The following is a 13,561-nucleotide window of genomic DNA, read 5'->3' as shown; positions in this document are numbered from 1 at the left end:
CCAATCACAGCAGCGCTCTGACAGGGAGCGTATGTACGGAGGGTTACACGGCTTCCAGGAACGGAGATCCAGGCAGCCTGACTGCTCGCCACCTCAGAACCGGCGCAAGCAACAAAAGGGGGCGGGGGTAAGGGCTTTTTCCATCCCCCCCTCCTCCGCGACAGCCTCAGAGGGAAAGAAGGCATGACATGTCCCTTCGGGTCTACGTGTCTACAGTGGGGGGGGCAGGCTTGCTCTCCATGCACATTTCTGCCACCAGAATTTCACAGACCCCTGGATCCTCTCCGTAGTATCCACGGGGTACCGGCTACCCATCCCAGCCTCTCCTCCCTCCTCCCCTCCACTCCCTCAAGTTGGGACAGCAACTCTTGTGGTGGAGATCCGGTTGCTCGTAGAGAGCCAGGCAGTGGAGAAGAGTTGTGCTGGACCTTTCCACACTCAACCTCTCCTTACCCCTCCAGAAATTCAAGAGGGTTACGCCAGCTTTTATAGCGGAGACATTGTGCAAGGGAGACTGGATGTGCTCCCTGGATCTGAAGGACGCTTACCTACACGTCCCGATTTGGCAGCCCCATCATTCTTTCCTTCGGTTCAGGATCATGGGCTACCATTTTCAATACAATGTGCTTCCTTTTAGCCTCAACTCAGCCCCAGCGTCTTTACCAGGCTCATGAATACAGTGGCTGCCTTCCTCAGAGCGCAGGGCCTCCACATCTACCCATACCTCGACAACTGGCTTGTCAGGGCTACATCTCTGGAAGTGGTTCACCACTCTTCCCATACCCTTATGAACACGCTGCACGATCTGGGCTTCTCGCTCAATTTCAAGAAGTCGCAGCTGCAGCCCATGCAGACTCTGACATTCTTGGGCCTCGTCTGGGACACGTGCTCCGAGTAGGTATCTCGCCCATCAAGAGGGCCACCGCCCACTTCCTCTGCAGAGAGATGACCTCAGACTGGTGGTACCAGCATCTCCTGGATCTCTTGGCTAGACTCAGCTGCACTTTGTGGCCGCATGGAACCAGGAGTGGGGCTCTCAATCAAAGAGGATCAACGTTCCTCCATCTCTCCACCCGGACCTAACATGGGGGTCCAGGAGCGGCAACCTACAGACGGGCAAGCCCTTTCGGCCACCCACCCTGCAAGCCACCATCACCACAGACTCCTCACTCGAGGGCTGGGGAGCCACCCTGGACGATCTCTCGGTCCACGGCACCTGGACTCGACAGGAGCAGGAATACCACATCAATTGGTTAGAGCTGAACGCCATCTGGCTAGCGCTCAGGGGCAAGGTTGTCCTCATCCAGACAGACAACTCGACCAGCATGTACTACGTCAACAAGCAGGGAGGCACCAGATCCCCTCCTCTGTGCAGACTGGCAATCAGCATGTAGGAGTGGGCCCTGAAAAACGACATCTACCTCACGGCAGTCCACCTCCCGGGCGAAGCCAACTTGGAGGCGAACAGGCTCAGCAGGTTGGGAGTGGAAAAATTACGAATGGCAGCTAAACAACCTCATCATTCAACAAGAAGTGCCCTCCTGGCAGGGACAGGGCCCCGGCTCCCTGGGCGATGCCTTTCAGCTTCAGTGGAACGGCATGAAGGCTTACGCCTTCCCGCCCACTCTGCTGATTCAGATTGATTTGCATGATTAAGGAGTCTCGCCAACTCAACATCATTCTAATAGCTCCATGGTGGCCGGAAAGGCCATGGTTTTCGGAGCTGCTAAGCCTCTCGGAGGTGCCTCCGATTAACCTCCTGACGGTGTGGAATCAGAAAATACAATATGAAGGCTTTTACACCATGCAAAGAGAAATACACCAACACGGGCTTGTAAAGATTCCCAGAATCTTTATTGCAATACTGTACAGTTTACAAAACATAGTACACAAATAGCTATTTGGCCGTCAATACATCAGAGACCACCAGCAGGTTCAATGTGAGCAGTGAACAGGAATTGCTAGCTGGACATTTATACAGTTTCTTCATAACGATGTCCAGCCTCCTACAAGTTAATCATGTACTGGGCTAGGGTTCGCGCCAGGTTTGTTCCCAATTTACATATCTCGTGCATGCGGTTTACTTCTTAATACATTTACCAACAAGCACTATTATTCTCTGGGTTTAACTTTACACTCTTTACACATTTGCTTCAATGCAGGTCAAACAAATGTCTCACATGTCATGTTTAAATAGCGTTATTGTTCTTGTATACTTGTAGGTTCACATCGCCGTTTCAAGTACTCCCCTGATCCCGAGGTCAACAAAGGACAAGGTCTACATGACACTAACATGTAGCCTGCAGGAAGGTTGGACATTAACTCTCCTACAGAGGTTGAAGAGGTTAAGTAAGAACAAGAGAACACAGGTCGGCCATTTTAGGCCACAGGGTGACTTTGCATGATAAACTAAAATGGCGGCTTTAACCTAAAATGGAGGCTTGATTCACTTAAGGTCACGACCTTGAAATACAGATTTCCTCGCAAAGCGACTGGGCATAGGCCAACATATACGATGAGGACAAAACAATATTATATCAGTGTTAACAACGGGCCCAGCACATCTGCTGGCGCAACAATGGGGCAGGGTCATCCACCCCGCCCCACAGAAACTAGCCCTCATAGCGTGGTACCTGAGCAGGTAACGCTGCCGCACCTCGGCCTCTCACAGGCTAATCTGGACATCATACAGGCGCAAGGAGCAAGGCTACCAGGGCCCAGTATAAAAGTAAATGGACCAGATTCTGCCACTGGGCAGACTCCAGGGAAATCAACCCGCTGGCATGTTCTTTGGACGACGTGCTCTCCTTCTCGGCACACCTCGCCCGCTCTGGTGTGCAGGTGGACTCCTGCCGTACATACATCACAGCCATAGGGCTTGCAGGAACTCTGAGAAGGGGACCATCTCCGGCTCCAATCCTATCGTCAAGAAACCTTTGACGGGCAAGGCTCTACCCGCCCTTCAAGAGGCCGCACCCTGTGTGGCACATCAACATAGTCTTGGGCGCTCTGGCGCACAAACCATTTGAGCCAATGGCATCCGCGGACATCAGGCTGGTCACCATCAAGACGGCCTTTCTAGTCGGCCTCACCTCGGCTCGTAGAGTCAGTGAAATACAAGCACTGGTCGCCTTGGAACCATATACTACCTTTCACAGGGACAAAGTAGTCCTGCGGACACACCCAGCTTTTCTGCCCAAAGTGCCATCTGCTTTCCACTTGAACAAGGACATAATCCTTCCTACGTTCTTTGCCAATCCCAAGGACGAAGCACAGAGGGTGCTGCACTGCCTAGATGTCAGGTGTGCCCTGAAATTGTACTTGGACAGGACCAAGGGCTTCTGCAAATCGGATGCCCTGTTTGTCACTTTCGGAGGCTCAATAGCAGGCTGTCAGGCCTCCAAGGCCTCCATATCTCGCTGGATGGTCTCGGCCATCAGGTAAGCGTATGAGGGCCAGCACAAGCCGCTTCAGGCCCACGCATCAGGGCCAAGGCAACGGCCATCGCATTCCAGCGCCATGTCTCTTGGAAAGTCATAAGCAGGGCGGCCACTTGGGCCATCCCTCGGCTTTCTGCAAGCATTACTGTTTGGATGCAGGCTCTACATCTGATGCAGCTTTCGGACAGGCGGTGCTCAGGAACCTCTCCACCCTGGGGCTACATTCAGTTGTAATCGCCCATGCAGTATGGAGCAAAGGGGATGGGATGTAAGAGTAATTATAAGTTACTCACTGTAGTGACTAACGTACTCTTAGTCCTTAGTCCCCTTTTCTCCATACGTCCCACCAACCTCCCCCCTAATAATACTGGTGTCATTAGGCAATGTTGAATCTATTGTGAACACGTCAATGGAGACTGAGGTGTGGCGCCGTCGGCGGAGTCTGGGCAGCACATGCTCCCTGAGCCGAACCCCTGCGTGCCTCTAAATTTAAAGGGGAAGAAGGTTTTTTCTGGTGAAAAAGGTTCTGTCTCCTGTCCCTTGGAAGGGACGCCCATGCAGTATGGAGGAAAGGGGACTACCTTAGTCACTACGGAAAGTAACTTATCATTTCTACCCTCCATCTCATCCTGGTAAAGAAGAGGAGAGGCTGCACAGACTCGAGCCACAAAGGGCACTGAGTTTTTACATGGCAACGATGTCTAAGTTTCGTCTGGATGACCAACTGTTTATAGGATACACTGGTCATAGGTTGGGACAGGCTGTATCCAAACAGACCTTGTCCAGATAGATTATTTTAGCTATTACCGAATGCTATAGGCTGGCCGAGAAAGATCCCGCAGAAGGCTTGAGAGCCCATTCCACTATGGGCATGACCATGTCTTCTGCCCTGCAAAGAGGTGTTCCTATAAATAAACATTTGTGAGGCAGCCACTTGGTCTACAATTCACACTTTTACAAAGCATTTATGCCTTGATTCCACTGCAAGTCAGGATGGAAGCTTTGGGAAAGCAGTCCTTCATTCCGTTCATGACAACCATTGATTACAAAATTCGTACTCCCGCCTCCAAAATAAACACTGCTTCGGGAATCTATCAAAAGATGAAGACTACGTGGGAGGACATAATCCATTTGAAAAACATGTTACTTACCCCTGGTAACGTTCTTTCGACTCGATGTTCCTCCCACGTATTCCTCATCGCCCCCCTGCCTATCCCACAGTAGAATTTCCATGTTATTGCAGCTTACGCTCCTTCAGAGTCTAGTATGGTCAAATACGCTTTAATGTGTGTAGTTCTACTTATGAATGACATGAAAAAACAGAACTGAAGCCAACGGGTGCTGCGCGTGCTATATATATACCTTTAATTACATCATCCTCGAGACAAAGGCCCTCGAGGGACATTGAGTTGACCGCATCGATGCACAGCGCCCTCTGCCGAAATGTGTTTCCGAAGCAGCTGAAGCTGGATATTGGAGATATCAGAGGATGAGGAATACGTGGAAGGAACATCCAGTCAAAAGAACGTTACCAGGGGTAAGTAACTTGTTCTTCAATGTGATTGCGCCATTGTAAAACACTTTTGTAAATCAGGCCCATTGTGTTGCTATGCCCATGTTGTGCTTTGCAAATGCAGTTATTCTCCATACCTTCTCTATATGTGCTATGCCCTGTCCACGAGGTGGATGCTATGTACACCTTCCTCCATGTGAATGGTGCAATTGCATCTGGATGGTAGTGGAGGGGATGATGCAGTCACAATTTCCACATGTTTGCAGGTGCCCATCCTCTCAGAAGCATCATGCATTCCATCATGCAGCGTTACCACTCATATATTTATTTATTTGAATTTGTAGAGCTCGAACAGCCCGGGGGCATTGTGGCGCTTGTTACAGAACAGAATTCTTAATTACAGGCAAGGTGAGTAGTAGCAATTTTGAATACAGGCAGTTGCAGGAGAAAAAACATACAATAGGTAGATGAAGAGGGATGTTTTGAGTTTTTTTCTGAAGGCAAGGTGAGAGTTTTCAGCTCTGATCTCTGAGGGTTGAGCGTTCCAAAGCTCGGCGGCTATGTAAGGGAAGCCTAGCCCACCAGCTTCAGCCCTGTTGATGGGTAGAATGTGAAGTAGGTTAGTGTAGCGGGTCCTGGTTGGTCATGTAGAAGTAGGTTTGGTTATGGTCTCTGAAAGATATGATGGTGCAGTGAGGTTAAAGCATTTGTGGGTGAGAGTGAGGATTTTGAATGTGATACGCTCTTTAACCGGGAGCCAGTGAGCTTCCCGCCTGCCCAGGGAAATATGTTCCCTTCTGGGAAGTCTTAGTGCAGCTCTGAGCGCATTGTTTTGCGGGACTTGGAGTCAGTTTATGTTTTTAGTAGAGGTTCCTGCTAGGTTTGGAAAGGTGTGGTTTTATTGCATTTATGAGTTTAGTGGTATGTGAAGAAGCGGAGGTGATGGCGCTGACCTGCCTCATCATGGATAGAGTGGAATCTATGTAAACCCTTAGGGTTTTAACAGAAGTGGAGACAGGAATGATCGAATTATCAATGGTGAAATTGGCGTAGAGTTTGTCAAGCTTGGCTAATGTATTTTGTTGACCTAGTATAATGATTTTGGTCTTATCTCCATTGAAGCAGATGCCATTGGCTGCCATCCAGGCCTGGATGGTAGTGTATATAATATGGAGTGCTTCGGCGGCTGTTGTAGGAGCCGGTGAAAGGTAGGAGTACCTGAGTATCGTCAGTGTAGTTGGTATATGCGATACCTAGGGCGTCAAGCTTGTCGAAGAGGGGCTTTGTGAACAAGTTGTACAGAGTCGGTGCTGTGCAGGAGCCCTATGGGACTCCACAATGGATGGTGGTCGGGGCAGCATTGGCTATGTTGGAGAATACTTTCATAGCCCTGCCTTCCAGGAAGGAGGTGATCCAGAGTGCTGCTTCTCTGGAGAAGTTAGCTGATTGGGTGAGGTGTGAGGTGAGTGTCTTATGATCCACCAGATCAAAAGCCGCTGACAGATCTAGGAGTAGCAGGTGCGCTGGTTTACCTTCATCCATGATTTGAGTGATCTGTTTTTTTGGATCCACTAGAGCGGTTTCAGTACCGTCCTTTGCAGAACCCAGATTGCCTAGTACAGAGAATGGAGTGGGTTTCAAGGAAATGTTGCATTTGGCAATGGGCAGCTTTGTCCAGGATTTTGAGGAGGAAAGGCACAGTGGTTATAGGTCGATAGTTATTAGGCTGTGTAGGGTCTAATGTAGGCTTTTTTAGAAGGGGACATACCCATGCTTCTTTGAGACTGGCGGGGACAATATCAATTCTGAAGGAGGCATTAATGAATGCTTTCAGTAATGGAGCAAGGAGGTCAGTGCAGTCCTTAATGAGTTTAGGTGGGCAGATATCCCCTTTGCACATGGAGGGTTTAAGGTTTTTGAGGAGGTTGATGACTTCTGTTTCGGTCATGTGTCTAAGAGAGAAGAGAGGTTTATTAGTGTTGGGTGGTTGGGGCAGGGGGGATGTTAGGCAGTTTGGCCCCAATATTGTGAGGTAGGGCTTTATAGTGATCCTGAACTTTTTTCTGAAGGAGATCTATTTTGTTTAACATGGCAGATTGAATACTGGCACACCAGGCTTCATCTTTGATGATCTCGTCTGGGGTGTTAGGAGGTGAGATGAGTTCATTGAAGATGGTAAAGATTTCCTTTGATTGTGAGTTGGCATTAGAGATTCACACATTAAAGGAGTTGACTTTGGCTTTGGTGACAGCATCTTTGTACTGGCGGGAGATTAGGTTAAAACGGTTCTTAGTATTATCGCTGGGATTGGATTGCCAATTTTTCATTGCCTCCTTTTTGCAGGAGCGCAGTGACTGTAGTTCTTCGGTAAAGCAAGAGTTGGTGTTTAGCGATTTTTTTTTTTTCCTTTTTGCATTCAAGTGGTGCTATGGAGTTGATGGTTCTAGTGAGGGTATCTTTGTAAATGTCTGCAAGAGTGTTGGGATCGTTTGAGAATGGACAGGCTAGTGCTGGGATGTTAAGGTGTGGGCGAAGGTTGTCCTGTGTGAGTTTTTTGGAGCTTCTCACTTGGGCAGCGGGGGCAGGTGTGAGAATCTTAGGGCTGGAAGTGATGGGTAAATTGAATTCGATACAGTTGTGATCGGCCCATGGCAGGGCTATATACGATGTGATAGAGGTGAGACAATCATGATCTGCAACCCAATCAAGGGTGCGTCCTTTGATGTGTGTTGGGCTTGAGACTTTTGTGTGAATCCTAGATCGTTAAGCTCTTTAATGAAGGTTGCCGCAGCTTTGTCTTTGGAGTCGTTGACCTTTAGGTTTATGTCTCCAAGAAGAAAGAAGTAAGGTCTTGGTAGAGCCTTTAAGGTTGTCACTGAGTAGGTGGATAAGGTGTCCTTGGAAGTCAGATGGGAGGTCAGGGGGGGGGCGATATGATATGTGTATGTTGATGGTGCTATTAGGGGATAGTCCAAGTTTAACAGATAAAATGCCTGATTTACTGGCCCATTGGTGACTGATAAGTCTGATGGATAGGGCTTCTTTGAAGATGAGGGTTACTCCTCCTCCTAGGCAAGCTGGTCTATCTTGTCTGAGGATAGTATATTGTGGTGGGACTGCAAGAGCGATGGCAGGGCCGGAGGCATCATGTAGCCAGGTTTCTGTGATGGCCAATAGGTCAAGGTTGTGGTTTGTAAGGAGATTGTGTATTTCAGGGGCATGTGCCGGGAGTGAGCGGGCATTCAGGAGGGCACATTTAATATGTGGTGTGTGCCTGTTTTTAATCTCAATGATGGTAGGAGTACTGGCTATGTTTAGCATAGTGTGTGGTATTAGCAGGGGAGTAGATGTTTGTTTTTGTATGCGCGTGCGTTCAGTGTGTGGGTTGCATCTGTGGATGGACCGTGAGCCTAGACATGAGTTGCGATGGGCTAAGAGACTAGGATGGCAGCTGAGATTAGGTGGTTGAGTTCGGGCTCTAAGTCTAGTGCGTCTACTGGATAGTAGACATGTGATATCTGTGTGTAAGAGTAGAGGCTGTTGGGTGGTGGTGTAAATGGGCATGGTGGCATGTAAGAGGCATGTAAGAGTGGCATATGTGTAGCGCATGTGCATATGTGTGGTAATCTTATTACACTACACAAGAAACGGGTGCATTTGGAAAGTGTCCCTGCAAAGCAGCTTTGACTGGAGGATGAGGGCTTATGTGTCGGGGCTCCATGCAGCCCGCCATGCCTCACACCCAGACAGACGGGTAACAGACAGAGAATTTGGTCTCTAACAGCTTCATGCCCTAGATCAGGACTCAGGGCTAGCCTTTTTTGTAGCCCCTGAGCTTCTATCCAGGGCTACAACCAAAAGACCCGGGGCTATAGCCCCTCTAACCCACCATTAGCAACACCTCTGGAGAGATGGGACGGCTCTTTTTAGCCTGAGAAAGCTGCCTGGAAAAGGATAATTTGGAAGGTTTGCACGAGCAATGCCAGTGATTATGATTAATTGAAGACTCCATACCCCTCACGCTTCAGTGTTTTACATTATCTCTGGGACTACCACCACAACAGGCATAAACACATTACCTTGAACATGACAGCATCTGTGTGCAGTCTTACTCGCACTCCCTAAAAAAATATTTTAGTTGGTTGAATAATCATATTGTCATTGGATTCTATGTAGGTCAGGCTATCATTATCCTTGTGACCTCTAGTGACTTGTGGACTCTGTTACATAGGGTGGTTTTCAGATCTGGTGTAAAATAAATTAATGTAAAATAAATTAATGAATGGCATTTGTTGTTTCAGAGGTGGTAAAAACCACGATGATGTAGTAATGGAGATTGTATCAAACATATTAAGCCAGCTGCCACAGACTGTGGAAGGAAATGCTGCAGAGGGCGCCACTGCATATGGAAACCACGCTGATGCCCACGTCTCATTGGGGGGCCTAATGTCTGGCCATCTTTGGAATGGTCTTGCGAAAGCTGCTCCAGGTCAGAACTAGTTTTGTTGTCTAATTATACCCATGTTGAGTTGATTGATCAGATATACCGTTACCATCTCCCTCGCCTGGTGTTCACCTGCCTGGTTCCTACTGGTTTTTATCATATTTCTTTCTCATTTTTGACCAATACATGCATGGCTCGTGTGTGGCCTTTTGAATGTAAGGAAACGTTTAGGTGATCCTCCCAAAGAGAAGTGGGTAAGTTGCCTTAGGAAAGCATTACATGCATAATTTGCCTTAAAGATCGAACTTCAAAAAAACAGGATTTTCTTATGGTTTGTGTTGATTGAAAGATGGTTTACCATTGTTTTGCTACCAACAAATCACAGCTCCAATGAGATTTATACATGCATGGTGGCAACAGTTAAGATCAGACAATTTCGAAACTGATGTTAATCTGTGTTTAATTGAGGATAGCCAGGTAGGGCAAGAGATGTGCTTCTGGATTCAAGGCAGCAACTTAAAGAGTCTCTTGAAAACAAGACTGGTGGCCATTGTTGGGCGTGCAAGATATGCAAGAAGTGACAGCATCTGTTTGAATCAGAGATCATATATGGAACCATGCTGTGCACCAGATGGAGACATGCCTTGCCCAAGCCTTTCTAGAGAAGATTAGAATATAGCATGGTTCACTTAATGATGGGCAAATCAAGTTTGGTAAATTGACTCCTTACCCATCTCAGAAATGTAAGAACAGAAATCCGGGTTTAGGATATTGCAGTCACTTAGGCATAAGGGATGCAATGAAAGGTAGGGTTCATAACCAGACTCCTGAGTCAGGAAAGTGATGTAGTAACTGAGTTTTGGGCTAAACGTGTATTAATATCTATAGGATGACTAAGTCTATAAAGACTGCTGCTCGTTTTTTTTTTATCACCTTTTGTTTGTAGCCTTTCCTTTTACATTTGATGGTGCAATCTGTTACTTATTTTAAATTACATCTAAACTTCTCTCTTTCTCCACAGCCAACGATTCCCTTATAAACTCAGCCTTGATAACTGTCCTACGTCAAGAAATTGACCGCTTCAATCAGTTGCTGTCTGTGGTGCTTCAGTCATTGTGCTCAATGCAACAAGCCATCAGAGGGGAGGTGCTCCTGACCAAAGGCTTGGAAGAGGTTTACAGCTCATTGGTGAACTTAAAGGTGCCTTCATTTTGGCAGGTAAACCAATACTTTTTCTTTATGCAAATTCTGAGCAAGTCTCCTATCCCTTCACTTCAGAAAATCAGAAAGTGTGTCCACTACTTCATTCGATAAAGTACTTCAGTGGGGTTCCGTTAATAGAGATAATGTGAGTTAGCAATATTTTGGCAAATCTAGGTATCCTCTAATTTTGGGAAATGTTGTGAAGGGAATAAAACCTGCTTCAACAAAGTTCCCGGAATAACGAACAAGACTAATAATGACTATGCTTTATTAAATATATCTCTGAGTGACTAGAAAGACCTTCTCATGAATTGGGTCAACACATGGACATATGATTGCTAGAGTGGCTCATGTCCACACGCCCTGTCAGGCTTCTGAAATCTGCGTTTTACCAGATGTTTTGGACAATGATGCCCATAATCCCTCTCAATTGAGTCTGCTGGCTAGGGCTGATGGAAATGTCATGTCAGGATCCAAAATGTGAAGACACTAAGTGGTGGTTTCTCATTATTTGTCCCTCTGGATGTTTTGAACTACAGCTCCCATGATGATCCTTCCCCCCGACTAAGCTGGCAATGGAACTTGGTTGATGAAGTCAAGGGCATTGTGGGGCGCCACATAATGAGTAATCATGCTGGGTAGCTGCAGTTCAGGACGGGTGTAGTTCCTGAGTCCTGAGAGCATAACAAAATATTTCCAGGTGGTCCTGGCATTGCCCCAATCAAAAAGGAATGTCATATGAGTGGGTCAGCGTTGCAGCTGATGTGGTGTAAACCAAAGAAAGAAAAAAAAGAGGGCCATAGTTTCACGCCTAGAACGATGTAAATGCCATATCATATATCATATGTTCTTGGGAAACTGTGATGGACTGTACGGATACTCACGCTAAGGCAGAATTGCTGAAAAATCAATCTCCATCTTAATGCAGGAAATCACTTGAAAGACATAGTAATACATCCTGCTGCAAGTGTGTTCCCTTTATAACAGTGTAAGAGTGGATTGTAGCACAATTACACTTTTGGGGGAGACTGGTCTTGCTTGCTGTTTTGCAGTGAGAGGCTTACCATTGGTGCATTATTATTACTTTGGGCATCTGGCTTCTCCATCGCCCCTTTGGGACTTGGGTGGTGTCTATAATGCAGTTTGTTTTCATCTGTCTATATGCAATCTTTAGGGATGCTCCAAGCCCTGCTGGTCACGGGGGATTCTTCCAATGTAGTTTGTCCAATGTGTGTTGTAGATTATTTTTAGGAGCTTTGATTTCCCAGCATCAATTTCAAAGTCTTTCTGTTTGCAATACTGCTCAAATGCTTCAGTTTGTGAGGATTGGGTGTTTGTGATCTGGTGATTAGCTTTGCATTGTCCCGTGGGATGGTCATTCAAAAAATAATTGTTGTGTCTCCACTTTGGGAGCTAATTTTACAAATCATGATGCTTAAGTTCTCCGAAGTGTGGATTCTTCTGTGTGGCAGGATGTTGACATCTGGAACAAAGTTGTTATGGTTAAGGTCCACCATCTACATGAAAAGCAATTGCCAGAAGACCTTTGCATTTTTAGAGTTGGCTGTTGTTTTTTGTCCCTCCCTTAATTTCAGCCTGGCACCATTAATTTGTGGTCATTTTAGGTAGTATCAAAGCCTTCAACCTTATGTGTTTGTTGTTATATACACCTAAAACACAATTGAAATGGTCAGGGTCATTTCATTTTTAAATGGTAGTGTTAACGACCTGGATAGCAGTGCATGTCTTAAAAACAAAAAATAGGAGATCTTGGGCAATACATTGAGTGACCAGATAACAGAAAGGAGAGTACCGTGAATTAGGAAAGGAAAAAGGCAAATTTGTAACAGGCTCGGTGACATATTGCAATGATTTGCTGAGTACTATAGTTCTCCAGCATGCAGTCTGGCATGGATTCATATGCTCATTAATATTCCCTGTCGTCAAACTGGGAATCCTCGGTAGAAGAAAAAACTGTTTCACTTTCACTTTAAAACTGTATTTCTCCTCTAAACCAGTCCTTTTCACTTAGCCCCGCCTCCGGCAGTCATCTTCAGATTTTTACTGCACGCTTCAGTGTTGGGAGTCCTCGAGTTGCTCTCCGAGCTATTTTGTACTTTTTTCCAAAATATTTAGCGGAAAAGTTCTATTTTTGTTCCATCGGAGCATGTGTGCTCCTATCTCCATCGGCCGGCAACAGGGATCCGGTGTTGGTGAAGTTGCGCACCGCTTAAGGGCGATTATTCGTCAAGTTCCTGGAAGGTCGTCTTGGGCCTATTTCGCGCCCTCTGACCATGACAGAGGAGAAAAAAGAGGGAAGGACCCTCTTCTGGCTCTGCACTCAATACAGCCTACGGACTGTTTTTGTGAAAGCCAAACACCTAAAATGTCTATACTGCCTGCACCCGGACCACAACAAGGATGGGTGCAAGATATGCCCGGGTTTTTCAAAGAAGACAAAGGAGGACAGGTATAGCAGGCAGGCGGCGTAGCTAAAATTGAGCAAGGCCTCTGACCCATGTTCCGAGCAGGGTCCTGCTTCACCCAGGACCGGTCGGGTCGAAGAGCGGTCTCCCTCGAGGAGGATGTAGAAGTCGTTTGAGAATGCCCCATCCGTGGGGGTCCAAGATAAGGCCAAGAACCGCAAGTCCGATTCCACTGAGTTTTCTGCTGATGCGGGTCCCAGGTTGGATAGGTTGTGATCACCATCGCCGTCTGCCTACATAGCCAGCCTGCCATCGAGCTCATCTTCAAAGAGGAAGTAATCCACCCCGGCCAAATTACAGGACAAATCAGAAAGGCCAAGGCATGAGGAGGAGAATAAAGCCACGCAGCCCAAGCAGGCTCAACCGGCGCAGTCAAAGGTCTCGTCGACCACTGGTGGGCACCCATGGGGGTTGGGGGAGCACCAGCTCAGGTCCTGGTACACGGCCATCAGGAGGGAAAATAAGGGGGGGGGGG

General features: G+C 47.1%; 1 protein-coding gene across 1 annotated transcript in view; it reads left to right on the top strand.

Moving 5' to 3' along the window:
- Positions 1-13,561, top strand: part of DNAH14 (dynein axonemal heavy chain 14) — a 2,000,441-nt gene that overhangs the window by 1,834,250 nt on the left and 152,630 nt on the right. The window contains exons 81-82 of the mRNA XM_069608705.1: positions 9,255-9,442; positions 10,419-10,615. Of these exons, the coding sequence (XP_069464806.1) occupies positions 9,255-9,442; positions 10,419-10,615 (385 nt within the window). The remainder of the gene's footprint in view (positions 1-9,254; positions 9,443-10,418; positions 10,616-13,561) is intronic.

The sequence above is a fragment of the Ambystoma mexicanum genome, chromosome 4q (assembly GCF_040938575.1).
Source record: "Ambystoma mexicanum isolate Mex_15411 chromosome 4q, UKY_AmexF1_1, whole genome shotgun sequence".
Taxonomy (NCBI): domain Eukaryota; kingdom Metazoa; phylum Chordata; class Amphibia; order Caudata; family Ambystomatidae; genus Ambystoma; species Ambystoma mexicanum.
The sequence above is the reverse complement of the archived record's forward strand: the minus strand, read 5'-3'. Positions and strand labels throughout refer to the sequence as shown.